The sequence below is a fragment of the Zonotrichia albicollis genome, chromosome 28 (genome assembly GCF_047830755.1).
Source record: "Zonotrichia albicollis isolate bZonAlb1 chromosome 28, bZonAlb1.hap1, whole genome shotgun sequence".
In the NCBI taxonomy this organism is placed as follows: domain Eukaryota; kingdom Metazoa; phylum Chordata; class Aves; order Passeriformes; family Passerellidae; genus Zonotrichia; species Zonotrichia albicollis.
Window position 1 is genome coordinate 1604618 of NC_133846.1, and position 27232 is coordinate 1631849.

Here is a 27232-nt window from a genome sequence, read left to right on the forward strand (position 1 = left end):
AGGGCTGTGGGGTGCAGCGGTACGAGGGTGCACCCATCACCTCAGGATCTGAGGGTGCACTCCCCTCCTCAGGATCTGAAGAGCCCTGGGTTACCAAGGGTCGGGGATGCCGGCAGTGACCAGGGCAGGGCTGTGGGATATTCCGGCCTGTCCGGGCTGTCCGGTGTGTCCGTGCTGTCCCGGGGCCCGGCCGCTCGGTGCAGCGGCTCCTCCGGGCCGGCAGGGGGCGCGGCAGCGGGGCGGGGGAGGCGGCGCGCGGGCCCCACCCGGTGCGGCAGCAGGGCCCGCGGCGCGCGGACAATACCGGCGGCGGCTCGGCCTCCATCGGCTCCGCTCGGCCCCGATCGGCTCCGCTCGGCTCCACCCCGACTGGCCCCGCCCCGACTCGGCCTCGCTCGGCTTCACTCGGCCTCGCTCGGCCCTGCCCGGCCCGGCCGCGCTCGGCTCGGCTCGGCCCCGCTCGGCTCGGCTCGGCCCGGCCCAGCCCCGCTCGGCCCGGCCCGGCCCAGCTCCGCTTTGCTCGGCCCGGCCCGGCTCGGCTCCGCTCGCCTCAACTCGGCCCCGCTTAGCGCGGCCCGGCCCGGCCGGCACCATGCTGGCGCTTTTCAACAAGCTGCTGGACTGGTTCCGGGCGCTGTTCTGGAAGGAGGAGATGGAGCTGACCCTGGTGGGGCTGCAGTACTCGGGCAAGACCACCTTCGTCAACGTTATCGCGGTGAGCCCGGGGACGCTCTGCATCGCCCCATCCCCGAGGGGTCACGTGCCCACCAGGGCTTCACCCTTGGACCCCCATTGCACCCCCATTGCACCCTCATTGTACCCCCATTGCATCCCCATTGTACCCCCGTTGTAACCTCATTGTACCCCATTGCATCCCAATTGCATCCCCATTTCACCCCCACTGCATCCCTATTGCACCCCCATTGTACTTCTATTGCACCCCCATTGTACCTCCATTGCATCCCCATTGTAACCCCACTGCATCCCCATTGTACCCCCATTGCATGTCCCCATTGCACGCCTGGATATTCTCAGAACGTCTCCACCCTATCGCACTCCAGCCTGAAAATGCCTTTATGGAGGGGGTGCAGGCTGTGGGTGCGGGATGCAGCAGTGGGGTACAGTGTCGGGTACAGGCTGCAGTGGGGTGCAGTGTGGGGCACAGGGTGGGCTGCAGAGTGGGGTACAGCAGTGGGGCACACGGTGGGGTGCAGGGTGGGTTTCAGGGTGGGGTGCAGGGTGGGGCACAGTATGGGATGCAGGGTGCAGGCCCGGGGCAGCCCAGGCCATCCGCAGCGTTTGCTCCCCACATCCCCGGAGCCGAGGGAGTGCTCGGGTCCGGCTCGGCCCTGCCCTGTGTTCCGGAGCCCCGGCCGTGCTCAGCGGTCGGTACCGGTGTCGGTGCCCTGTGGGCCGGGCAGTGCCGCCCGGGCACTGCGGGAGCTCCGCTCTCGGTCCCATAGCAGCAGCGGGCGCTTTGTCATGGTCGCTGCCGCCGCCTCAGGACGGCCCTGCCGCGCTCGGTGCCGCCGGGGATCCTTCCCTTGGGGCCGGTGTGGAGGTGTTTGCCTTCCTTCCTCGGGAAGCACGAGGTGCCTCACCCAGCAGCGTGCTGTGGGTGCGGGCCGCTCCTGCAGCAGCACCGAGCGGGGCAGGGCAGGGCAGCGATCCCACCCCGGGCCCCTCAGCCCCGGCCTCTCCCTGGCCGCGCTGCTCATCCGCGGGCTCCCTGCATCCAGCACAGCTTCGGGAGCTGCTGTCCTGGATCCCGAGCCCAGGGCGTGGCTTCACTCGTGGGGATGCTTGGCAGGCTCCGCTCCGGCTTTTTGGGTTGTTCTGGGGCTCTCAATAGTGATGGTGCAGAGCGGGAGGATCCTGAAGGGTGGGTTTGGGCTGTTCATGGAGGGAGGTGGATGCAGATCCGCCCTGGTTCCCCCACTGGTCCCTGGTCCCTCCGAAGTCTGCCTGCCATAGCACCACAGAGTGAGTTGCTGGTGCTTGCTCAGGGTGCTGGAAGCTGCTGGGCTCTCAGAGGGGATTTTCAGCTCATGGAGGCTCTGTTGCACTGGAGCCATGCTCTTTGGGAGGTGCTGAGCGACATAAATGCCCTTCCTGAAGTGTCTAGGGGCAGAGAGAGGACACCCCAAAATGCTTTTCATCCTGGAGATGGTGGCACTCCTGCTCTCTTGCTGGAAGTCACTTCTCAGTGCTCCAGTCTCCTGCTGGTTCCTCCCATAAACCAACACCAGCATCTGGGGTCAGGGAGCATTTTGCATCTGGGGCAGTGACCCTGAACACCAATCCTATTTTTGTGAGACCTCTCCCTGCCATTTGCATGTTTAATAGTCAATTTTTGTAATCCCATGGCAGGGTTGGACGTGGTGGTGCCACGTGTGAGCTGCTCCTGCTCTTGGTCTGCTGGGTGCTGCTGCCTGTTAACAGCACTCAGGCTACCTTAAAAATGGCAAACTAATTTAGTGTTGGTTTTAATCACCCAGTTAAGCTGTGAATGGTGATGGGCTTTATCCCAGAGCTGCTGCACTGTTCTGCCTGCAAAGGACAACCCTGAGGGTTGGTGTTCCTCAGTTCCCTGTTCCCCATGTGCCTCCTCCTCTCCCAGCCACATCTGGAGCAGACAGAACTCACTGTGAGCATTATGGGGTTTGCTTCTGTGAGCAAATACTTTGTACCTGGCACTTTAACTGTGGGCAAGACCCCACTGGCAGGACCCATGCACTGGGACTCTCTGCTTAGCCAGGATTGCTGGTGTGGGGAAAGGGAATTTTGGGGAATTACAGCAGCTCTTGAGGTGGCTGAAGTTGGCACCATGGCCTGCTGGTCTGCCAGGTTTGTTGTGGGGTGTTTGAGACCCTCACACAGCAGTCAGGCTCAGGGTGCTGAGTTTGGCCTCTCAAGTTATTTGGAAAGTTCAAGTTTTGTGGCAGATGGACACAAAAAGGGGCACCCACTTTTGAGAAGATATCCTGGAAAGAAGGACTTGTTGGGCACAGTGAAACAGGAGCATGGCACAGGAAATGCCAACTCAACAGGAACTGACTGACAAGGTCTGGAGGTGCCTGGCTTTAGGGTGTTGCAGTGGGGTTGTTGGAAGGGGAAATAGCTGTGATTTGGGCTTTATGAGGGGATAAAACCTGAACTGGAGAAGCGTGGGATTTTGGGGTGTTGGAGAGATATCACAAGAAGGCAGAAGGTCCTTTCTGGGACCAGAGCTGCTCTGGGGGTTTGGCACCAGCCTTTTCTTGCAGGAATTGTAGCTGCAGCTGACTGAGAAGTTGATTCTGGTTCCCTGGCAGGTGGGCGCTCCCTCCAGCAGCCAGGAAGTGCTTGTGCCCCACAAGGGCTTTGCTGAAGGCTGCTGTGATCAGGGTGACACCTCCTGGGTCACCTGCCTGGGGTGGGAACTTTGATTTTCAGGACTTATTTTTCTTTTCCTAGCTGTTGGTAGCTGAGGCTTGAAGTCTTTCCTGCAAGGAGAACTGTAGATACACATCTGGTCTTGATTTACCCTGAAGCTAGTGGGCTTTTAGCTGCCTTTTCTGCAGTCTGGTGGTGCCATGGGTGACTCAGGGGTGTTGAGAGCTCCTCAGAGGGTGCTGGGGCCCAAAACCTGTCAGTGCAGGCTGTGGTTAGAACAAGAGAGCATTGCTGCTTTTTAACATCACATGCTTTCTACCTGTGCTGGAGCCTTCCAAGAGAGTGGAGGCACAAGTGCCGGGGTGTTGGAGATGTGGTGGGGGTTCTGGGGCACCATCCTGTGCTCCAGCCCTGCCTGGAAAGTGATTGAATGAGACAGTGCTGCAAGAGGGAACATGGAGCTCCTGGAGCCACTTCAGTGGAGGCTGTGAAGGTGCTGACAGGACTGGAGCATGTCTGTTATGGGGACAGGCTGAGGGAGCTGAGGCTGCTGGGCCAAACAGCCTAAAAGAAATGGCTGAGAGGGGCCCTCATCAGTGTCTGTCAGTGTCTGCAGGGAGGGCTCAGAGGATTCACCAGGCTCTGCTCCCTGGGGCCCAGCACTGGCACAGAAGGAATGGACAGGAGCTGATGCCCAGGGAGTTCCACCTGGACATTTGGAAGAACTTCTTTCCTGTGCAGTGACTGTGCACTGAACAGGTGCCCAGAGAGGTGAGGAGCCCCCCTCCCTGGGGACATTCCAGAGCTGTGGGGTGATCCTGGTTGAGCAGGGGGGTTGGATCAGGTAACCCATTGTGGTCCTTCCAGCCTGACCCGTCCTGTGAAACCACATCAGCCTCGTGTTTGGCTCCAGGTAGGATGTGGATGGTGGATGGTGGGGCAGGTGCCAGCTCTCCAGCAGGGATCTCAGGGAAGGCATGGCCTGGTAGTGGCTCAGAGCACTGCAGAGCTCAGCAGCTGCTCCCACCCCTCCTCAGAGAGACACTGACCCCTTGGGCAGCCAGCTGACCCACCTGGGCAGGAGGTGCCCTGGATGAGCCTGGGAGGGAATGTGCAGCTCCAGGTGTGCAAGGTGCCCAGGGTTTGCTGGGGTAGAGCAGAGAGGTGCTGAGGAAGTAGCAGAGAGATGTTCTAATGCATTTGCACTGGTCTGTCCTGTCACCCACCTCTCCCAGGAGCTCTGGGTATGCCCCACTGGGTGGGAGGTGGCTGTGGGTTCTCATTCTGCCTCAGATGCACACCTGGGCCCTCCACAGGTGTGTCTGTGCTCCTTACCTTCATAATGCAGAAGGTGTCAGGTTTTATGGAGGTTTTCTCCATATTCCTGGAAGAGGAGGAGAATCTGGCTGAGGCATGGTCTTGTCTTGCTGCTGCAAGCTCTGTTAATATGAGCCAAGAGAAATGGACAATGTGGCTTTCCTGAGATAGGATCCCAGAGTGGTTTGGGTTTTAAGGGACCTTTAAAGATCACCTTGTCCAACACCCTCACCATTGGCAGTCACATACAGGCACCTTCCACTGGACTGGTTTGCTCCCAGCCCCATCCAGCCTGACCTTGAACATTCCCAGGGATGGGGCAGCCACAGCTTCTCTGGGTAACCTGTGCCACAGCCTCACCTCTCACATCATAAAAGACTTCTTTTTTATATTTTTATATAAAATTTTCCCTCCTTTTCAGAGCTGAGACAGAGTTTAGCAGGGCCTCAAGTCCCACCTGGCAGGAGTGCCAGGCTGGGCAGTTTTGGGGATGCTCCAGGCAGTGGTGGGAGACACCCAGCCAAGGTGCTTTGGGCTCGTGCCTCTGTCCCAGGGAGGGCCATACTCTGGTGATGGAGATACAGCTGCAGAGAGCCAGGGCTGGGTTCCAGCTCTGCCATCTCTGCCCTCTGGGGAGCAGGGCTGCAGAGCAGCCTGCAGTGATGGATCTAGAGCAGGTCACATCACTCCAGTGCCATCCTGTGCTGGGACAGGGTGACACCACAGTGAGGAGCAGGGCCTGGCCACCTCAGCCCTGTGTGCTGCTCACAGGAGCAGGGAGCCTGAGGTGGCTTCTCTGCATGTGCCAGTGAGCCAAGGTTCCCAACCCTGTGTGGGCCGGGGTGGTGGCTGAAGTGACACATGTGTGTGTCAGGATGGGCTCAGCATGACCTGGGGACACCACTTATAACAACCCTTCACTTTGCCCTGGCAAAAGCTGAATTCTGGCCACCTCTCCCAGTGACCCAACTGGGGTTGGGCAGAAAGGTCTCTTGCCTTCCAGGCAGGGCACCAAGGCAGAGTGGTTTGGGCAGAGCAGTGGGTGACCCTGGTAAAACCAGCAATGAACTGGAGTCTGCAAAGACCTGATCTGCTATTTGTGGCCACAAAATCCATCTTGCCTCCAAAATTTTTGTGCTTCCCAGTGGAATTGGGTTGAACTCGATCTTGAAGGTCTCTTCCAACCCTGTCATTCTTGAATTCTCTGAATTCTGTTGTTTAGCAGTTGGTGTGGCTTGGCATCATCTTCAGGGTGAGCATGGATGCTATGTCCATTACATAACCAGAATTTGGGGGAAGAATGTGTCCAGTGAAGCTTTTGCTTGTCTCCATCTGGGTGCTCCCTGCCTTCCTGGCAGTGGAGCTGTGGATGGCTGGACCCTGCAGGGAGTTGAAAATGCATTGAAGGCAGCAGCATCAGGGGTGGTTGGAGAGGGAAGAGGAAACTCTGTGTTTCCAGCACTGAGAGCTGCTTTCAGAGAGCAGCTGATGCAGGATGAGCTGATGGAGGAGGAGCATGTGCAAGATGCCTCTGTGGGTGCTGGGACAGCACGTGGGAGCGATGCTGGGGCACAGTGCCTTGCATTCCCTGCTCAGCCTGTTCTGGACAGCTCAGGTAGTTTTGTTGTGGCTCCATGGACAGCCTGGAGGCTGGGAGAGGGGTTTGGGGCAGGAGCAGGGCTGTGCTCACTCACACAGACATGCTCTGTCCCACTTGTGGGGGAAGGAGGAGGTGACTCCTGGCTCCTGCAGCTCACCCCTTCCTGGAAGAAACTTCTGTCACATGGGAACCTTATCTAGTGTGGCTTTTGCACAGCCAGCAGATGCCAGGATGTGTCGGCAATCCCTGAGGGAAGTGTCTGCAGCTTCCAAGAGCTCTTCAGCAATTGCTCTCTGTGCCCACTGATCAAAGCCTGAGAATTCTTTAATTTCACAGAGCTCAGCTGTGTGTTAAACCTCAGCCCACAGCAGATGTGCCCTGTGGATCCCTGCCTGCCTCCCCTCCTCTCCCCATGCCCTTCCTCACAGTTCTGTGTGGGTGCAGCATGGCCTGAGCACCCTTTGGCTGCTGGCTTGTGCTGCTGAATGCAAAAGGGATGTGAAAAGGGGAAGCAGGGGGTATTGCAGAGCCTTTGGAACAGCTCAGGAAATCCCTGAGGACTTGCTGATGTGGTGCATCTGGAGGAGCCACAGGCTCAGCCAGGCACAAAAATCTGTTTATGCCAAAATAGCATAAACTGACTTCCTGTTTGAGGTTTGTGTTAACTAAGAGAAAAGCCTTCAAGAAACTGAGGATTTTAAGGCAGTAAAGACCTGCTAGGATGAGTTTGGCCATGGTTGGTGGTTCCTGCAGGTTTCTGGCACTGATGGCTGAAATCCCCAAGGCTGCACTATCCTGGCTGTCAAACATCCTGCCCTGCTGGCTCCTCTGCATTCCCCAGCATCCCCCAGGATGCATTTACAGGCCATAATTCTGGTTTGAGGTGAAGGGCTGTGCCAGCTCCTCTCTCCTGCCCCAGAGCTGCCACATCCCTGCTGGGACTGCCTGTGATGTCCCTCTGTGCTGCTGCACCTGGGCCCATCCTGCAGCCCTGGGATTTGAGCAGCACACTGGGGTGGGCTTTGCCAGACTGTCAGAGATGAGTGATGAGATGGTGGCTCTCACAATGAGGGGTGAACCTTCTGTGTGTGTTAAGAGAAGTTTTGTAGATGCAGAGTTGAGTTACTGTGATGTGTCCTCCCTCTCATTGTTATTATGGGATGGCCTTGCTGCTCAGGGCATTGGGAGGGTTGGCTTGTTACTATGGCAACACCTGAGCTCCATCCAAGGTGCAAGAAAGTGACAGCAAGGAAGGGGTTAACTGACAGGATTTTAAGGGGGTCTAGAGATATAAAAGGGGGAGCATCCATTTTGAAGATAAGCATGTGGCTGATAGTCACAGGGACTCTGAGCACTGTAATTTTTCCTTATTTAGTCCTTTTGTTGTATTTTTGTACAGATTTTATAAACCTTTAACATTTTAAAAGTGAGGGTTGTTTCTCACAGGACCCCTTGGTGAGTGCTGGGCCCAGCAGAGGGATGGCTCCTGCTCACTGCTCCAGCAAGCCTGACCTGTTCCACAGCAGGCTGGGCTGCTGAAGCCCCACAGGGATCTCATCATCTGCTGCATAAACTCAGCAGACACTGGAGCTGCACTGGAGCAGCTCTGGGGGCCCTTTGTGATCCCCAGGTGACCCAGCACAGGCAGGGTGCAGAACTGGGGGAGCAGTGCAGACAGCTCCCACCTGAAAGCAGAAGTCAGTCTGGTTTGAGCTGGGCCATGAGTGATCCAAAGCAGAAGCATGAACCATGCTGGTGCCCCCAGGACCTGCAGCTGGAGAGAAGCTGGAGCAGGAGGTGCCTCCCTGGGTGGGGAGCCCAGCCTGAAGCCCTGGGAGTCCTTCCAGGGGTGCCTCACCTGAGGTCCCTGCAGAGGAGCAAGGTCTCAGCCTCCTGCACAAAGGGTTTGAGAGAACTGGGATGGGCAGTGCCCCAGCCCATGGGGACAGCAGTGAGCCCAGGGCTGAGGGTGGCAGCTGGCTGCAGGGTTGGGGCTGCACTGGGGCACCCAGGGCACCTGTGCCCATTGCAGCAGCCACAGAGTGTGGTTTAGGAATGGTATTCCCCGGTTTGGTACTCCCCAGTTTGGTGCTCCCACTCCTGTTAGGTGTTGGCTGCCTCTTGCTTCCCTTCCCCTCCAGCTGGAAGCACAAAAGGCAAAGGTGATGGGTTGAGATAAGAACAATTTATTAGAAACAGAAACAAGATAAGAAGACACTGAGAGCAACGCTAATAATAACAAAAATGTACAAAGAGAGTGTGATTTACATGCAAAATGCTCAGCAAGCCCGGCACAATGACACAATGGCTTCCCTCTGCCCCCAGGCTTTCTCCCACTGGAAAAGAGCAGCATTCCCATGGCCCTGGTGGCACTGTCTCCTGGGCTTTGTGCTCCTGGTGTGGACCTGCAGGAGGGCAGAGCCTTGGGGTTATCCCAGGCTGTCAGCCTTGCTGCCCTGGCCCCATCCTCCACCTCCTAATGCTGTCCCCCCTTGTTCTTGCAGTCAGGACAGTTCAATGAGGACATGATCCCAACAGTGGGCTTCAACATGAGGAAGATCACCAAAGGAAATGTCACCATAAAGGTAAGATTGTTGTTACTGCTGGTGAGGGCTCTTGGGATGAAGGGTGAAGGTGATTCTTCTTCTGGAGATGGAAGAATTCCAGGGATCCCAGCTGCAGCTCACAGAATAGAAGCATGGCAGCATTAAGGGTGCAAAGTCCCTTTAAGATCAAGTCCAACCAGGAGTGCCATGTTCACCACTAAACTGTGTGTCCAAGTGCTACATCCAGGTGTTTTGTTAACATTTCCAAGGATTGTGGTTCCACCACCTGGAAGGGAAAGCTTTGCCCTGTTAGGGTTGCAGGTACCCACCAGAGGAGGTGGTGAAAGGGCTGTAGGAGATCCAGACTTGTGCAATGAGAGCCAGTGGAGGTTTCCTTGGATCTCTGGCTTACTGGTAGGAACTTGTGGATGTGGTCACCTTGCTAAGGGTGGCAGTGCTGGGAAAAACAGGTCATGGCTTGCAGTGGTGGTCTCTGCCTTGGGAGCAGAGGAAGAGGAGGGTTCTACCTGGATTTTTCAAGGGCTGGGGTTGTACTGGGAAATAGCTGTTGGACAGGCTTGAAAAGCTGGCTGGGGGACCTCTGGCTGCTGCAGGAACACCTTTGGGAGTGTGCTGAATGTTCTTAAATGGGAAATGCCTCAGGGGAATGGCAGCAGGTGTGATGGGCATGGGAAGGAGCACCCAGCATGGGCCAGGGGTCCCTCTGTGCCAGCAGAGGCACCCACAGGGGGTTCAGCATCCTCCAGCTCCCCTGCCTGAGGGTTCTCCCTTCTTTATCAGATCAGGAGCCTTCTCTGAGGTTTGGTGCACAGCCAGAATGCCCCAGGAGGGGAGGAAGGGTGTGGGGTGCTGGGCACAGTGCCAGGGTAACAGTGCCATGTCCCTGTCACAGCTCTGGGACATCGGGGGACAGCCGCGGTTCCGCAGCATGTGGGAGCGATACTGCCGTGGAGTGAGTGCCATTGTGTGAGTATCCTGAGCCCTGCTGGCACCCCCTGCCATGGTGTGAGTGTCCCAGAGCCTGCTGTCACCCCCTGTCATCCTGTGAGTGTCCTGAGCCCTGCTGGCACCCTCTGCCATGGTGTGAGTGTCCCTGAGTCCTGCTGTCACCCCCTGTCATTGTGTGAGTGTCCCTGAGTCCTGCTGTCACCCCCTGCTGCTGCTGCTGAGCCTTGCCAGGGGCTGGGGGCATCACCCCACCCTGGGTTGCTGGGGTGCATTTGCTGCATGAGCTGGACACCAGTGTCAGGAGCTGGAATCACTGAATCATCACTGAGTCATGAAGGTTGGAAAAGGCCTCTGAGATCATTAAGTCCAACCATGAACCCAACACCACCATATTTATCCCCGAATGGTTTTTTAATATCTCCAGGGATGGTGACTCTACCACTGGCCTGAGCAGCCTGTGCCAGGGCCTGACCACCCTTTTAAAGAAGAAATTTTCCCTGATATCCCACCTAAACCTTTCCTGGTCCAACTTGGGGCCATTTCTTCTGGTCCTGTTGTTTGTTTCTTTAGAAGAGCCTGACCCTCACCTGGCTCCATCCTCCTGTCAGGGAATTGGAGAGACAAGAAAGTCCCTCTTGAGCCTCCTTATTTCCAGATAGTTCCCCTGGGGATTGATGTGTACATGGGCTCTACACAGGTCCCTCCATCTGTGCCAGACCCTCCTCTTCCCTTGCAGCATCCCTCAGTCCTGCTCTGTTCCTCAGAGCTCCCGTTTCCAGGCTCCCATGCATCCTCTGTGCTGGCTGCTCACCACAGGGGCTCAGCCCTTCCCACAGGAGAGGCTGCTTTCCAGCTCAGGATGTTCATGTGCTGCTAGATAAATCTTGTGCTGAGAGCAGGAGTCTCACCTGCTCCTGAGTCAGCAAATCTGAGTGTCCCTGGCTGTCCCCTGCTTGCAAACAGTGCAGGAAAAGCAATCCCAGGGAGTCCAGGGATGAGCATAGCAAGGCACTCATGGAAAGCAGCTTGCCTGTTCCAAAGGACAGATACTGGTCTTGGGACACCATCCTGGGGTTACTTAAACCCAGACAGAAAATAAGATTTATGGGATCTTTCCCAAGTGACCATCCCCTGAGATTTGGAGGGCTGCTTTCTGTGCTGCCCTTCCCAATTCTAAACCTTACTGCTTGTTCTGCATGTTGGGACATGGCCTCAGACCTGCAGAGTGTTTTTATTACACTTTTTATTACAATGAGCTTTGCTGGAAATGACAAAATCTCTGTCCTTTCACTCCTTTTGCTGCATCCTTCCATAATGTCATCATTTTGTGGTTGTCAGGAAACAAAAGGACTTGTCAGCATCCATGCCACACTCCAGTCTGCCCTCATCACATTGAACTGTGTCAGGTGCCTTTCCCTTTGCTCTCAGCTCCCCCCTGTGCCCAACATGTCAAGGGCTGGGGCTGTCCCTGGGGGTGTTTTTTCCTCTTGGCACAGATTCCCATTTTCCTGTGTTAAGCACTTTAGTAGTTAGTGCTTTTCCTATTTTCCTATTTTTAAATAACTTTTAAAAGTAATTTGGAGCCTCAGCAAAAGTGAACTGAGCTGTCTTAGGGTTTTTACAAACTAGCTAGGATTTATCTCTGCCTCTAGAACTTCCTAGCAAAGGACATTGTTGTGGAATGTATTCCTATTTTTCTTATTTTTAAATAACTCCCCAAAGCCTGATGAGGTGGTGTTTCTCACCCCTTCTCTCCCAGCTTCCTGATCTTTGAATTCAAGGCTGCTTTGATCAGTTGCTCACCCAAGTTTTGGCTTCACTGACATCATGTGCAGGATAAAAATTGGCCTTTAAGAACAAAATCCTTTCCCAAATCTCCCCTTCTGCTCAGAGGAGCATTGGTGGCCCCCAGCTTCACATCCTCGTGCTCCATGGTCCCTCCCAAGATTCCCTTCCATAATGTCAGAATTTTGGTCCTTGTGGTTGTCAGGAAACCAAAGGACCTGCCAGCATCCAGGTCACACTCCAGCCTGCCCTTGTCACATCGAGTTGGGTCAGGTCCCTTTGCTCTCAGCTCCCCCTGTGCCCATCCATCTATAGATGAGGAGGTCCTTCCCCTTCTTGGGTCATTGTCACCTCTGCATCCTCAGCTTCTCCTGCCTGCTCTGCTTGCCCTGGGTGTTTACATGGCAGCTCCATGTGCATGTTGGAGACCAAGTGTGTCCTGCAGCTCCTGCCTGGCCTTCCCTCACCCACCCTGTCACCTGCAGAGACAAGGATGAGCTGCTCCCCCACTCTGAGAGACATGAGGGGCTCTCAGCTCCACAGCCATCCTTGGGAAGAGGTGGAAGGATCTTGTTATCAACCCCCTCCATGTGCTGGCCCTGTTCCCAGTGAGCTGCTGTGGGAGGAGGTTTGGGGTGGCACAGACACAGCATGGAGATCTGGGCACCTGTGCTCAGGGCTGTCCCTTCCCTTGCAGCTACATGGTGGATGCTGCTGACCAGGAGAAGATCGAGGCCTCTAAGAACGAGCTGCACAACCTGCTGGACAAGCCCCAGCTGCAGGGCATCCCGGTGAGCCTCAGTCCTGCTGCCCAGGCTGGCACTGCCAGGGCCTGCAGAGAACATCCAGGGAGGGCTCCCCTTCCTTGGAGCCATCACTTCCCTGCTGCGCTCTGAGGGACCAGCTGGGACAGTGACACTTCCTAGGGCAGAACTGGGCCAGGCACACAGAGGGACCTTTGGAGCAGACAGCACAGATCAGTCCCCCTGGGTGAAATCTCCTCTCACACGGATTTGCACTGACTTGTGCTGTGACAGGAAGGGGCTGTCTCCTGTGAGAGGGGCAGCTGGGCTGTGACAGGTGCAGGAGGTGGCACATGGGGCTGTGACAGCATCCAGGTCACACTCCAGCCTGCCCTTGTCACATCGAGCTGGGTCAGGTCCCTTTGCTCTCAGCACCCCCTGTGCCCATCCATCAATGCATGAGGATGTCCTTCCCCTCAAGGTGCAAGAGGTGGGACGTGTCACAGGTGTGCTCTACCTGTGTGTTGCAGCCTGAATTGCTGCTTGTAAAGTTCAGGGTAAAGAAGCAAAAAGGGACTTTGCATAATATCCACAGATGTGGAGTGAGATGTTCAGGTCCCAGCACACACACCTGGAGAGTTCTGCTTTCTCCAGGGGCCTGGGCACTGACCCTGGTCTTGGGCAGTACAAAGGTGTCTTGGTTTGGAAAGACAGGAGTCTGCTAAGGAAGGCAGGAGCCTCCCCTGAAATGGAGAATGTAAATCCTCCTCACCCCTCCAATTTGCTATAAATTTATATTAAGGGGCTCTCAGGCAAAAATATGGGAGCAGGAAATAACAGTTCTTTAATAGGGAAGAAATTAAAAGGATAAAATAAGCAATGCAGTACACTAGAACAACACTGGCAGAGTCAGAACCCAACCTGACACCCTGTGGGTCAGGCTGTTGGCAGCAGCCCCATTGGAATTGTGGCTCAGCCCTCCTGCAGTGTCAGGGCTGGTTCTTCTGGAGCAGGGATCCTGGAGAAAGGTGCAGTCTCTGCCTCTGAAGATCCAGGGGAAGAAGAGGCAGCTGCTGTTCCTCTGGGGAATCCAGTGGAGAAGCTGTGCTGGTGTTCCAGAATCTCCAGATTATATCTGGGTAGGAATGCTTGGCTCCTCCCTCTGGGCTCCCATCTCCCAATGGGATGCTGTAGCTCTTATCAGCCATGCCGTGACATTCAATAGCTGTTATCAGCAGATGTCCCCTCAGAGGGAGGTGTGATTGTGATCACTCAGAGAGAGATAAGGCAAATTGCCCACTTGACAGAAGATAATCTGCCATCCAGATGGTAATTAAAAACATCTTGCATTGCAATCTGAAACAAAAGGTGAGTGCCAGTCAGGGAATAGGGAAGGAGTGGCTCAGGAACACAGGAACAGACAGAGGAACAGGGGAAGGAGCCAGTGGGGTCGAACAGCTTTTTGAGGGAAGCTTCTTGTGTCTCCCTAGACCAAGGAATGCTCTCCAGGGTCTCCACACCAGTGGGGTGGGCTGTGCACCATCCATCCATTCCAAATCAGCATCCTTTGGAAGGAGCTAACTGAAGACTTGCCACGGATCCCCAATGTCCCTGCCCGCTAAATTCAGCTCCTGACACAGCAGGCTGCAGTCCCAGGCCTCTGGAGACTCTGTTCTGAGAGAGGCTCCTGGTGGAACCGGGCTGGGGGAGATGCTCACCCTGAGCTGCTGCAGAGCCCAGTGCAGGCTGGCACTGCCCCATCAGGTGACAGTCACATGGCTGCTCCGAGGGACACACCAGTGGTGACACAAACAGCTGGGTCTGCTTTGGGCTGCCTGCCTGCACTGTGGGGTCTGCCCAGCACCCAGGGCTGGCTCCTGCTGGATGCACTCAATGTCAGACATTTCACTTTCTGCTCAGAGACAGGAGAGGCTCCTGGGAGGGTGTCCTGGTGCCACAGCAGATGCTGCAGAGAGGATGAGCTGTGGTGTGACCGTGTTCACAGGGGTCTGAGGATGAGGGAAGAGATGAGGATCTGACTCCATGTTTCAGAAGGCTTGTTTTATTATTTTATGATATATATTATATTAGAACTATACTTAAAGAATAGAAGAAAGGATTTCATCAGAAGGGTAGCTAAGAATAGAAAAAGAAAGAATGAATAACCAAGGCTTGTGGCTTGGACTCTCTGTCTGAGCCAGCTGACTGTGATTGGCCATTAATTACAAACATCCACATGACACCAATCACAGATGCACCTGTTGCATTCCACAGCAGCAGATAACCCTTGTTTACATTTTGTTCCTGAGGCCTCTCAGCTTCTCAGGAGGAAAAATCCTAAGGAAAGGATTTTCCATAAAAGATGTCTGTGACACTGTGGGGCCATGAGCACTGGGAGCAGGGAGTACCCAGGAGATGCTGTGCAGGGCTAATTAAGGCAGTTAATTGAAGTGCTCTGACTCCTGAGGGCTGCTGAAGGGGTTTCTCTGCCTGGGACATCCCAGTGGAGCAGCCAGGGCTGTGTGCTGGCACAAGCAGGTCCCTGCCTGCTCTGGTGGCTTCAGGTGTCTCCTGTCCTGCCCTGCAGGTCCTGGTCCTGGGGAACAAGAGGGACCTGCCCGGTGCCTTGGATGAGAAGGAGCTCATTGAGAAGATGTAAGTGTGCCAGTGTCACCTGGGGTACAGGGATGTGACACAGTGGGACCTCCTTGGGCACAGGGGGGTGGCACAGTGTCCCCCTGGGGCACAGGGGGTGTGACACAGTGTGCCAGTGTCCCTTGGGGCACAGGGGAGTGACATAGTGTGACCAGGGGGTGTGACACAGTGTGACGTCCTTGGGCACAGGGGGGTGGCACAGTGTGCCAGTGTCCCCCGGGCACAGGAGATATGACACAGTGTGACCCCTCCCCATTCTGCTGTGTCCCCCAGCAGGGTTGCCCATGTGGGGTGGCACCATGAGCCTGGGGTGGCACTGAGGGCCTGGGATGGCACTGTGGGCCTGGGTGGCTGGCAGACACGAGTGGCTGAGGATGATGTCTGAGGTGACACCTTGTGGAGACACAGAGGAGCTGGAGGCAGCAGTGCCAGGGCTGGTGCCACACGGTGGCGTGGGGGCCTGGCACAGCGTGGCACTGCCTGCTGGAGCTGGTGTGCCCCAGATACTGCCCTGACAGAGGGACTGGGCTCCTCCACAGGGGAAATCTGGGATGCTGCAGTGACTCCCAGCATTTCCAGAGCACCTCTAGACCTGGGCACCTGTGCAACTGCCATTGCTGCCCCTGTGCAGCTGCCAAGGTGCCAACCCTCCCAAAACCTCCCTGCCTCTCTGCAGGGCTGGGGGGACATGTGGAATTTGGTGGTTGGGGTCTCTGTGGGGTCGGGTCCCTCCTGCCCTGTCACACAGCCCCCCCAGAGCCCCCCCAGGCATGGAGCCATGGTGCCTGACCCACACACAGCTCCTGGGGAGGTGCTGCCCTGCCCTGTGCCCTGTCTCAGAGCCCTGAGAGACCCTTCAGGGGCTGCCCAGGGTGTCTGCCATGGCCACCCCACCCAGCCCAGAGTGTGCAGCCAGACCTGCTCCCTTCCCCAGGAACCTCTCTGCCATCCAGGACCGAGAGATCTGTTGCTATTCCATCTCCTGCAAAGAAAAGGACAACATTGGTGAGTGCTGGGGGCATGGGGAGTGTTAGCTGGGTACAGGGGGAGGTGACAGCCAGAGACAGAGGCTCTAATGTCCCCTTGCCTCTGCAGACATCACCCTACAGTGGCTTATCCAGCACTCGAAGTCCAGGCGGAGCTGAGGGCCCTGGCTGGATGGAAGCTGCCATTGTCCCAGCCCATCCTCTCCCTCCTGCTCTGTACCTCCAGCTCTCTCTCTAGATGGGTATTTTTAGGGGACCCCAGGCTCTGCTGACATTGGGGCAGAGTCCTTGTTTTTATTGTAAAGAAGATGTCTGACTGCCCTCCTGTCCCCTGTCCTCTCCTGCCCTCTCTTCCTCCATTTTGGCACTGTTCTGTTGTTGTCTGTGTATACAGTATATATATATGTATATATATTTTAATTTTTTAATTTAAGGGATAGTGCTGTTATTAAATTGGGCCCTGTGAGCAGTAGGAAAGCTGGGGCTCCCCAAGGCCAGCCAGGGGTCAGCATTGGGAGGAGGAGGAGGAGGAGGAGGAGGGTAGCAGAAGGCAGCCCTTGGGGATGGGGCTGTGCCAGCTGCAGGCTGGTCCCTGGGGCTCCCCTTTCCCTTCTCTGGTTGTCCTGCTGCTGCCTCCAGGCAAGGACCACCCTGGGGGTGTTGGGGGTGCCCACCTTGCCCCACCTGCCTCGGGTTTGGGGTTGGGGGGATGTTTCAGTGCCACCTGCAGGCTCCTCACCCCTCTGGGGGACAGGGATTGGCCACAAGCCACTGCCATCAGCCTCCCCCGGCTGCCTCCACTTCCCCAGGCCTTCTTTGGGGTCCAGGGCCACTTGTCCCCCTGCCCCACATGTCCCCTGCTCTTACGCCTGGCCAAATCCTGCCCAGTGCCCAGCCTGGCTGCTGGGGGATGATCTGGGGCACTGGTGCCAGTGCTGGGGGCCCAGCAGTGCCAGCAGCCCCTGGGGGAGCTGGGGCTGGCACCTGCAGCCCACCTGTCCCCTGTAACCTCCCAGGGGAGCTGAGCTGGCTCCCCACGTGCCAAGGGGCATCACCTGTGCCCAGCTGGGGCTGCTGGCTCTGCCCTGGCCAGGCACATCCCTTGGGATGCCAGGGAGGGAGGGAGGGACACGTGGAGGCACCTGGAGAGATGTTCAGAAATATCTGTGCACCCTCAGTGCTGCTCACAGACCCAGGGGTGTGCTCTGTGCCTGCTCCCCATGCCCCATTCCCCATTCCCTGCTCCCCATGCCCCATTCCCCATGTTTGCTCCACATTCCTACTCCCTGTGCTCTGCTGTTTGTGCCTGGTCCCCATTCCCTGCTCCCTATTTCCCACTTCCCCTTTCCTGCTCCCCATTCCCTGCTCCCCATTCCCCTCTCCCCATTCCTCCCTCTCCATTCCCCTCTCCCCACTCCCCATTCCCCACTCCCCATTCCTCACTCCCCATTCCCCACTCCCCATTCCCTGCTCCCCATTCCCTGCTCCCTATTCCCCATTCCCCACTCCCCATTCCTCCCTCCCCCATGCCCCCTCCCCATTTTCCCCCTGCTCTGCTGCCCTGGCTGGGGGGCACAGGAGCTGTGGGGCAGGGCCAGCAGGGCCTGTGGTGACAGTGGTCAGGTCTGTGTGTGCACAGGGGGTGACAAAGGCTGTGCCATGTCTGTGCCATGGGCTGGGGCCTGGCCAGGTTTTTTGGGGCCAGTCTGGGGCACTGGGCTGGCACTGGAGCTGGGTGAGCAGGGGAGGCAGTGCTGGTGCCAGTGCAGGGCTGGGGCACGGTGGGGGCCCTGCAGCCCCCCCAGCCCCTTCCCACTGGGCTCCTGGGTGTCAGGCTGGGAATTTACCTTCTGTTCTTGTTTTTGCAGAATTGCACAAAGAGAGGTTTCTTTTTTTTTTTTTTTTTTTTTAATTTAACGACTTGTAAAGTGTTGTCTCCCCCCCACCCTCCCTTTTTTTTTTTTTTTTGTAAGAGATATTTTGACTCAGATTTGACCTCTGTTGGGAAATGATTCTTGTAACTGTACAATTTTTTTGCCTCCTAATAATAAATTAACAATTTTGCGTTGCGGCTGTGGTTGCTGCCACGTTACTTCCTCATCATCCCTGCCACCCATCCTTGGGGGCCCTGCCTGGGAGGGAGGTCCCTGTCCCCTGGGTGCCATTGGGCACTGTGTGGCCATTGAGGAGGCACCTCTGATGGTATCAGATCCTTGTTTTCTTGGCTGGAGTGCCAAGACCAGTTTGGGCACTCCATCCATGGAGCTTCCTCTGGACCTTCTGTGTCTCAGAACTGCTGCAGAGCCCTGCTGGTCTGGGGTCCTGCAGTGCTCCTGCCCCCACTCCCTGCTCCCTCTGGGGGCTGTGCCCACTGCTGCAGGGCTGCTGTGTCATTTGGAGGTGCCTCCATGTCCCCAGGAGGGGGTGACCATCGCTGCTGGGGTCCTGGGGTGGCCCTGCCCTGCCCTGTCAGCTGCCCCGGGGTGGGAGCAGGGCTGGCCCGGGGGTGCTGCCACAGGCACGGTGCCAGTGCTGCCCGCACCCCCTGCCCCTCCCCATGCCTGCAGCACAAGCCTGGCTTTGTTCACGCTTGGCCCAGGCTCAGGAGGAGCGATGTGGAGCAGGCACATGAGAGGTGCCCTCCCCCAGCAGCCCAGAGCCCCCAGACCCTCCTGGGACCCTGCTGACCCCATGGGCACTCCAAAGGTATGGCCTGGGTATGAGCCCCCTGCATCCCTGAGCCGAGATGAGACCCCTCCTCTCCCAAACCGTGGGGCCCCGCACGGGCTCGCAGCGAGGAGGATGAAAGGAAAAACCCAGTTTTGTGCTCTCAAAAGAAAACTGGGCCTTTTGTTTCCCTGGAAACGGCTGTGCGAAAGCGGAGCGCGCGCGGGGCCGGTGGGTGTTGCGCACAAAGCCTGCACTGAGCCCCTGCCTTTCACTGCCCCTGGCAACCGGCTCCTTCTCGCTGGCACTCCGGGGCTGGGTGGCTGCCAGCCCCCGGGACAAGGAGCTCTAACAGCTCCGGTGCACGGGGCTGCGTGGCCAGGCTGCCCTCGGGCAGATCCGTCCCGCCTGCTCCTGACCCCCCTGCTCCCTGACCCCCCGGCCCTGCTGGGAACATGTGGGCTTGGAAACCCTGGTGCCCTGAAACCGCCCTCCTGGGACAGTTCTGTGCCTGCAATGGGCACAGGAGGAGGGCCAGGAGCCCTGTGGGGCAGTTTGGGGGAGATGCTTCACCCCAAGGGGTGTTGGGGGTGGTGGTCACACATCATCTTGCCCAGCAGCACTGCCCAGCAGCAGCACCTTGGTTGTGCAGAGTGCACATGGGGAACCAGGCTGAGGGGTACCTCAGTCGTGTGCTGGGCTGGCTGGACTTTACTGAGACCAGTTCAGGACCAACCACCCCAAACCCAACACTTCAGAGGGCACCCTCTCACAGCATCACCCCAGAGGGAGGCAGCAAAGGGGCTGGGGGCCTTTCCCCATCTCCCCTGGCTGCTCCCTGCCCCCCCAGCTGCCCATGCCCACCCCAGAGCCCCCCAGTTTTAGGGAAGAACCATTCCAGGGGCTCCCAGGGCTCAGTCCAGCAGTGCCAGCGGCTGCAAGCACGACGTGCTCTAGGTTACTGGTTTATTGAGCTCATACAGGGCACGGCTTGGATCCGTGGGATACGACCAGTTGGACCTTTTCCTCTTGTGGAGGGGCTGGCAGGAGGGGAGGGGACAGGAGGAGGGCAGTTTGTGTTTGCTGTGTCCTCTGGGAGCCATCATGGTCAGCCTCTGTAGTTTCAGGTGAGACCTTTCCGGCACGATGCCATCTCCAGAGCAGAGCCCCGGGGAGCCCGGCCAGGCAGCCGGGACAGGAGGGTGCTGCTGTCCTCACTGACCTCTGGGCAGAGGCAAGAGGGTCACCAGGGTAGCCATGGGGACTGGCATTTCAATCCCACCTGCCCCATGCTGGCTTTGAAGCCCACGGCGCAGCCCCCTGAGCCGTCTCTCTCTTGTTCCACGTCCAGACACGAGTACTAATGGCAGAACAAGGTTTGGTCTTGGGAGGAGGTGGTGAAACGATCGCTACGGCTCCCTGGTGGCACTTTAGCATGGCGTGCCCAGGGCCAGGAGGGGCGGGGGGGTCTCCCGGGGCTTGTCGAAGAAGATGGAGGAGGACATCTCTGTTTTGAGCTTGCTGTCGGCGCTGCTCTCGCTGGAGGAGCCGTCGGGGCCGCAGCCCTCGCAGCAGCAGCAGCAGCAGTCCATGAAGGCCTGGCCCAGGGGACGGCAGAGACACAGGAGCAGCACGGGCGTCACGGAGCACTTGAAGAACAGGAAGAACTGGTTGATGAGGTTGAGCAGATCCAAGGTCTGCTTGGACACGTCGGGGGACATGTAGGCCACCACGATGTTGCAGACGTTCTCGGGGGTGGTGCAGAGCCCGTAGATGACAGTCAGGGCGATGATGGTGCAGTTGAGGTGGCCCTCGGCCTGGCCCTGCTTGGCGCCCCGGCTCTCGCCCTTCTTGTCGGGGCCGCGCACGCGCCGCGTCACCAGCTGGCAGCTGACGGTGAAGAGCACGGGCAGGCAGAAGTAGCAGCCAAAGTACCACCACATGCGGGCGTTCTGGTAGGTGAGCACCAGCGAGTAGATGGACTCAGGCAGGTTGGACGAAGGTTTCATGGTGCAGAACTCGCTCATCACGCCGGACACGGGCGACGTGTCCCGTGCCAGCTGCCAGAGCAGGATCTCGGGCACCGAGAGCGTCATGGAGCCCACCCAGATGACGGCCAGCTTGGCGATGATGGACTGGCACTGCTCGATGGGCCGCGTGCTGGCCTGGGGGCTGGTGGCTGCATGGAACCTGTCGATGCCCAGGGCACACAGGCTGAACGTGGTGACCCCCAGCGACGAGACCTGGTCAGGGAGGAGGCACAACAGGGACATCACAGGGGGCTTGGCTCTGCCAGGCTGGGGGCAAACCCCTGGCATAGACCAGAATGTTGACTCCATGTTTCAGAAGGCTTGATTTATGATATATATGTTATATAATATATAAAATTATTATTGACTATAATGCATATTATATATATATAACTTATATAATACATTATTCATTAATATAATATATAAAATTATTATTGACTATAATTGTAATATAATATTATGTACTAATTATTATATTATAATATTATATATTAATTTCAATATGATATTATATATTCTATTACTGTTATATTAATATGCTATATATTATATATTATAATATAATATAATATAATATAATATAATATAATATAATATAATATAATATAATATAATATAATATAATATAATATAATATATATTATTTATATTATATTATATTATATTAAATTATATATTATATATAAATCATAATATATTTTTTATATATTATATTAAAATAGAGATATATTAAAACTATACTAAAAGAATAGAAGAAAGGATTTCATCAGAAGGCTAGCTAAGAATAGAAAAGGAATGAATAACAAAGGCTTGTGACTGACCAAGACAGTCCAAGCCAGCTGGGCTGTGATTGGCCATTCATTAGAAACAACCAACATGGGCCAATCACAGATGCACCTGTTGCATTCTACATCAGCAGATAATCAGTGTTTACATTTTGTTCCTGAGGCCTCCCAGCTTCTCAGGAGAAAAAACCCTATGGAAAGGATTTTTCATGAAACATGTCTGTGACACCTGGCTACCTAAGACCACCACCCTTCCTCCAAAGGCTGTAGGGAGGTCGCAGCCTGTGGCTGCATCCCAGGGTTTGGAGCCACTTTTCTGTGACTCCTGAAAGGACAAAAATGTCCCCTGCCCCTGCAGTCCCTGCCCAGCTCCCTTTTCTGCAGAAGGGAGAAGTTTAGCTGGATGTCTGTCTGTCTGTCTGTCCATCCAGCCAAGGTGGGAACAGCAGGGTTGTCCTTCAGGCTCTTCCTTCCCCAGTTCTGGATGGCTCTTGCAGAGCAGGGCCCATCACACCCACCAGGGTTCCCAGGGCTCCCAGGTTCCCAAGGCCTGCCTGGACAGGCCAAGCGAGTTGAAGGCGCCCTTGTCCCAGATCAGCTTGGGGCAATTTCCGCTGCATTGAGAATAGCAAGAAAAACATCCCCTCTGCCAGAGGAGGAGGCCAGGGCAGGGAGAGGATTCGCTGTGGCTCTGGGAGGGCTGGCCAGCACCGACCAGCACTCCCAGCCCCAGAGAGGGAGCCAAGTCCCACAGCCCTTGGCCAGCATGATGGCAGAGTCACATGCTGGTGTCCCAGTGCTGGGGCCATTCCTGGCCTCACGAAGCCATCAAACCCGTGCTGAAAGACCTTCCCAGCACTCAGGAAACCTCCCAGGGCTCCACGTGGTGCCCTGGGAACAGCCTGGAACAGCCTGGAACACTGCCCCCCCTGACCCCCCAGCCTTTTCCTTGGCCCTGGGCTGGGCACTGCAGCAGCTGATGGCCAGAGTGATGCCAGCACTCAGCAGCACATTCAGTTACGCACAGCAGCATCTCCCCAGACACAGAATCAGGACACCAGCCCCATCCTGCACCCAGCAGCACCTCCCAGCATGTCCCAGCTCCTCTGCCCAAAGCCCAGAGCCAGCACCCAGCACACTGCACTTGCTCCATGGCTGGCTCCTGCAGCCCCTGGTGCTGCTGTGCTGCTGCCCCCTCCCCTTACACCCTTCCAGGGTTCTTTCATCTCTCCTGGAGCCCTTGGTGCTATGGAGCACCCATCTCCAGTGCCCTGGCAGGGATGGCACTGATGGTGGCATCAGCCAGTGCAGCACATCCCTGCACACAGCCTGTCCCCAGGAGCCCCTGTGACCAGCTTTGCTCCCAAAGCCTGGCCCTGTGCCAGAGCACTGAGGGTGCATCTGCTTCCCACAGCATCCCTGCAGTGCCTGAGCCACAGCCCCAGCACACAGACAGACAGGAGCCCTGGCCTCCAGAGAGGTTCCCTCTCCCAGCTGACTCTGCTGGGATTTGGCTCTGGCCTGGCTGTAGCTCCTGCAGCTCCACCAGCTGAATCCCTGGAGCTCTTTCTGCCCATGCAATGGGGGGCAGGAGGGCAGAGCAGGACCCCACAGCAGGACCTGTGACACCCTCATCCTTCTGCAGCACCAACATCCCACCAGCATTCCTATCCCTGACTCCTGTGGGACCAAGCTGTCCCAGGGCACCCTGAATCCCCGAACCTGCTGGTGCCACCCCCAGGGTTCTCTCAGGGGCACAAGGAGCCCATGAGCAGCAGATCTTCCTCAGATCCTCCTCAAAACAGGGTCTGTTTTGGGGACATCAGCCCTCCCTTGGGCAAACTCCTGCCCCTCTCTGAGTGCACCCAGGTGCAGTTGGAAGCCTGAGGTGGAGGACAGGGTTGGGGCAAACACTGGAGTTTGTGAGAGGATGGGTGGGACACCTCAGAAAGGAGAAATGCCAGCTGGGCAGGGGCACAGGGGGGCTGCAGGGCTCCCCCAGCAAACACCCCATGCTGGGGTGGGCTGTGCAGGTTTGGGGCTGAGCAGCTTTGGGGCTGTGCTCAGAGGGACACCCCAGGCCATCTCCCTGCACCCAGAGGAGCCAGGGGTGCTGCTGGAGCTTTAGGGCTGTGCCCAGGGAGCCCTGCACAGTGCAGACCCTGGGCATGGACAGGGCACTGTCACAGGGGTCTGTCACAGGGAACTCACAGGTGACTGTCACAGGGGATTGGCACAGGTGACTGTCACAGGGGACTGTTCTGGGGCAGGGCATGGAGCAGACAGGAACCCAGAGCACTGGGGTGGATGCCCAGGGGAGGGGAAGTTCTGAACCCTGGTCTGACCAAGCCTGAGGGGTTCTTCAGTGGCCTGACCCTGTCCCTGAGCTCTTCCAGCTGTTTGCACCCTTTGATAAACGGGGCATTGATCACAGAGAACAGGCAGGTCTGTCTGTCCCACCAGGGCACAGCTGGACCCCAAGGTTCCCTCGAGGATGGGAGATGAGCACACTGAGGGTGGGTTCCTGCATCAGCCCAAATCCTGCCCTCTGGGGCAGTTTTGCTCATTCTGCCATCCCCTGTCCCCACAGTCCCTCTGCCCTCCTCAGTGGTGCCTGGCTCTCCCTGAAGTGTGAGGACAAATACAGATGTCAGGCTTCCAGACCTCATTCCTGGGCTGTCCCATTCCACCTGCAGCCCCCTGCCCTGGGCCATCCTCAGCAGCCCACAGTGGCCAGCACACTGCAGGGCTGAGCCCCCAGCTTTGGGGTGGGACAGGAACAGACAGATGGGGGGATCCTGCTGACAGAAATCCCAGTGCTGGCTGGATGAGGTCTGATGGGCTTTTCCCAGCCCTGGCAGCATCAGTGCTGCCTGCAGAGCCAGAGGGAAGGGCACTGGGGACTGTCCCTCAGCTCCCTGTGCCCCATGAGGGATCTCTGGCTGTCCTTGTGCCAGGTCAGCAGCCCCACAGCCTGCCCCAGAACAAGGGGGCAGAGAGAAGCTGAGTCCTGCATCCCTGGGGCCCCGTGCAGCCCTTACCTCCATGAAGGGCACGATGCGACAGGACACGTCCCCCAGCAGCCTCTTCTTGGTGATCTCGTTGAAGATGACCACGGGCAGGCAGAAGAAGAGGATGAGGAAGTCCCAGAAAGCCAGGCTGGCCAGGATGGAGTTCCAGGCACTCTTCATGTAGTAGTTGTGCCACACGATGCACATCACGGCCAGGTTGGCCACGATGCCCACGGTGAACACGACGAGGGACAGGAACACGACGGCGTAGGCGCTGTAGGAGCCCTCGGTGACCGGGTACAGCGGGTTGTGCATCTGCAGCCGCCGATCGGACACGGTGCTCAGGTTGGCTCGGGGCTCGGGCCCGTCCCGCTCCGTGGGGACCCCGGGGTCGGTGCTGGAGGGGAGCAGGGCCCGGGTGGGCTGGAGGCTGCCGGAGCTGAGCGGCCGCGGGAATTCCACCCGCACCCCCGGCCCGTACTGCTGCACCGCCCGCGAGTCCTCCTCCGTGCCCCGCCGCTGCCGCTGCCTGCCCGCGGGGACCGGGGCTGTGTGCTCAGCCTGCCCGTGCTCGGAGCTGCCCCGCATCCCCTCCGGTACCGGGGCTGTGTGCTCAGCCTGCCCGTGCTCGGAGCTGCCCCGCATCCCCTCCGGTACCGGGGCTCTGTGCTCAGCCTGCCCGTGCTCTGTGCTGCCCCGCATCCCCTCCGGTACCGGGGCTGTGTGCTCAGCCTGCCCCGGGCCAGCCCTGCCCCGCATCCCCTCCGGTACCGGGGCTGTGTGCTCAGCCTGCCCCGGGCCAGCCCTGCCCCGCATCCCCTCCGGTACCGGGGCGCTGTGCTCAGCCTGCCCCGGGCCAGCCCTGCCCCGCATCCCCGCGGCCCCCGGGGCCAGCAGCACCAGCAGCAGCAGCAGCAGCGGTGGCGGTGGCGGTGCTGGCGATGCCATCGTGCCCGCTCCGAGCCCCCGCGGCTCCGGCACCGCCGCTCGCTCCGGCTCCGGCAGCGGCTCTGCGAGCCCGGGCAGCGCTGGGCAGCAAAAAGCGGCTGGAGGGGAGCCGAGCCCTCTGCTGGTCACCCACCGCCCGGGAGATGGACAGCGGCCAGACTGGGCAGGCCCACAGCACCGACACCCCCAGCATCTGCCTCAGCATCCCCCAGACATCCCCTCAACATCCTCAAACAGCCCCCCGACATCTCACAACATCCCCCAAACACCCTCAAACCTCTTCCCAGCATCTCCACAGCCCCGACACCCCCAGCATCTACCTCAATATCCCCAAACAGCCCTGCAGCATCCCCCTGACATCCCACAATATCCCCTAAACATCATCAAACCTCTCCCCAGCATCTCCACAGCCCCGACACCCCCAGCATCTACCTCAATATCCCCAAACAGCCCTGCAGCATCCCCCTGACATCCCACAATATCCCCTAAACATCCTCAAACCTCTCCCCAGCATCATCACAAATCCTCCAGTATCCCCAAATATTCCCCAATATCCCTCCAGCATCCCCTCAGGATTCTGGATGGTCCCTTGCTCTACTCACAGCCACGCTGTGCTCAGCTGGCACTGGGTGCTGGGCTGGGCTGACACAGACAGGAGGAGTGAGTGCCCCCAGATCAGAGGGCTCAGTGAAGCACAAAACCCTCATCCCCCCTGCCCTGGAGCTGCTCCTCAGAGTGTCACAGGCAGGGGCAGCCAGGGCCCAGCTCTGCCCGAGGGCTCTTCCCTCTCATGATGCCTCAGGTTTAGTTTTTCTATTTTTCACATTCTATGCTGCTTTAGTGTTGGGTCTGGGCTTCACATTAGGGGATGGTGAGCTCTGTGCACAGAGCAGGGAGACAAAACAATTCCTGCTCCAGCTGGGGACCAAGGACAAATGATCCAAACGTCAGCCCAAGAGCACAAACAACATGAACTAAAGACAGAAAAACAAGCAGGATGGGACTTCATGGGTTAAATCTGTAATTGGACAATTAACCCCAATATGCAAACGGACCAAAACTTATAAAAGTGAGAGACTCCCTGACCTGTCATCCATTTTGGTTCACCTGGGCTGTAGCCCTGGCTTGGTGTTGGTACAAACCCCTCAGGGCACAGGCCTGGAGGGAAATCTAAGCACAAGGATTGAACTGAAACCCCTGGAGAAACTGAGATATATAAAGCTACAAAGTGAAATAGAAATATAGATTTAGAATATAGATTTTAGCTTTTAGTAGAAACTTATACTCAGTGCCTTGGCTATCTAATAAGCTGCAATAGAGAACAAAAGCTTTTTTGTCTTTAGGCACAATTCTGCCATAGTAGTGGCATATCTATAAGGTTGCTTTGCCCCAGATAAAATGTAAATTGCTGGGCTCTTGTGCTGCCCAAGGTGGATCCATTGAGGCCTCCTAATAAATCCCTACTTTATTCTTTAGCTCTGTCCAGCCTCTGTTTTAGCTCAGCCTTCACCAGGCATCTCTCACCCTGCTTCTGCAGCCACGTGCTGCTCTCTGACTCTCAAATGCTCTGAGTTCTGAGCACCATTTGGAAATCCTCATGAGAAAAGGAGGATTTTGGCTCCTGCTGGGCTCTACAGGAGCAGACTGGCAGTGCCCAAGGTCTGACCTGCAGCCTCAGAGGATCACTGGCCTGGGGAGGAACAGCCTGTGCTCCCTGAGAACCAAGGATGTCACAGCACTCCTGTGAGCTTCAGGTGCCTGTGGATGTGACTGCCTGCTCACAGAAAGGCAGATAAGCCTTCCCATAAATTG

At 57.1% G+C, this 27232-nt stretch overlaps 2 protein-coding genes across 2 annotated transcripts; one reads left to right on the forward strand and one right to left on the reverse strand.

Moving 5' to 3' along the window:
• Positions 1-237: 237 nt before the first annotated feature.
• On the forward strand, positions 238-18045 carry ARL8A (ARF like GTPase 8A). Its single transcript, XM_074528386.1, has 7 exons — positions 238-715; positions 8797-8877; positions 9752-9825; positions 12290-12383; positions 14923-14990; positions 15925-15995; positions 16086-18045. The coding sequence occupies exons 1-7, from the start codon at positions 593-595 to the stop codon at positions 16133-16135; spliced, it is 561 nt and encodes a 186-aa protein (XP_074384487.1). The 5' UTR covers positions 238-592; the 3' UTR covers positions 16136-18045.
• GPR37L1 (G protein-coupled receptor 37 like 1) lies at positions 17682-25606 on the reverse strand. The gene is made up of 2 exons (XM_014270937.2): positions 24503-25606; positions 17682-20886 (listed from the first exon to the last, which is right to left on the reverse strand). Exons 1-2 carry the CDS (start codon positions 25418-25420, stop codon positions 20074-20076), a joined length of 1731 nt encoding a protein of 576 aa, XP_014126412.2. The 5' UTR covers positions 25421-25606; the 3' UTR covers positions 17682-20073.
• Positions 25607-27232: the final 1626 nt, after the last annotated feature.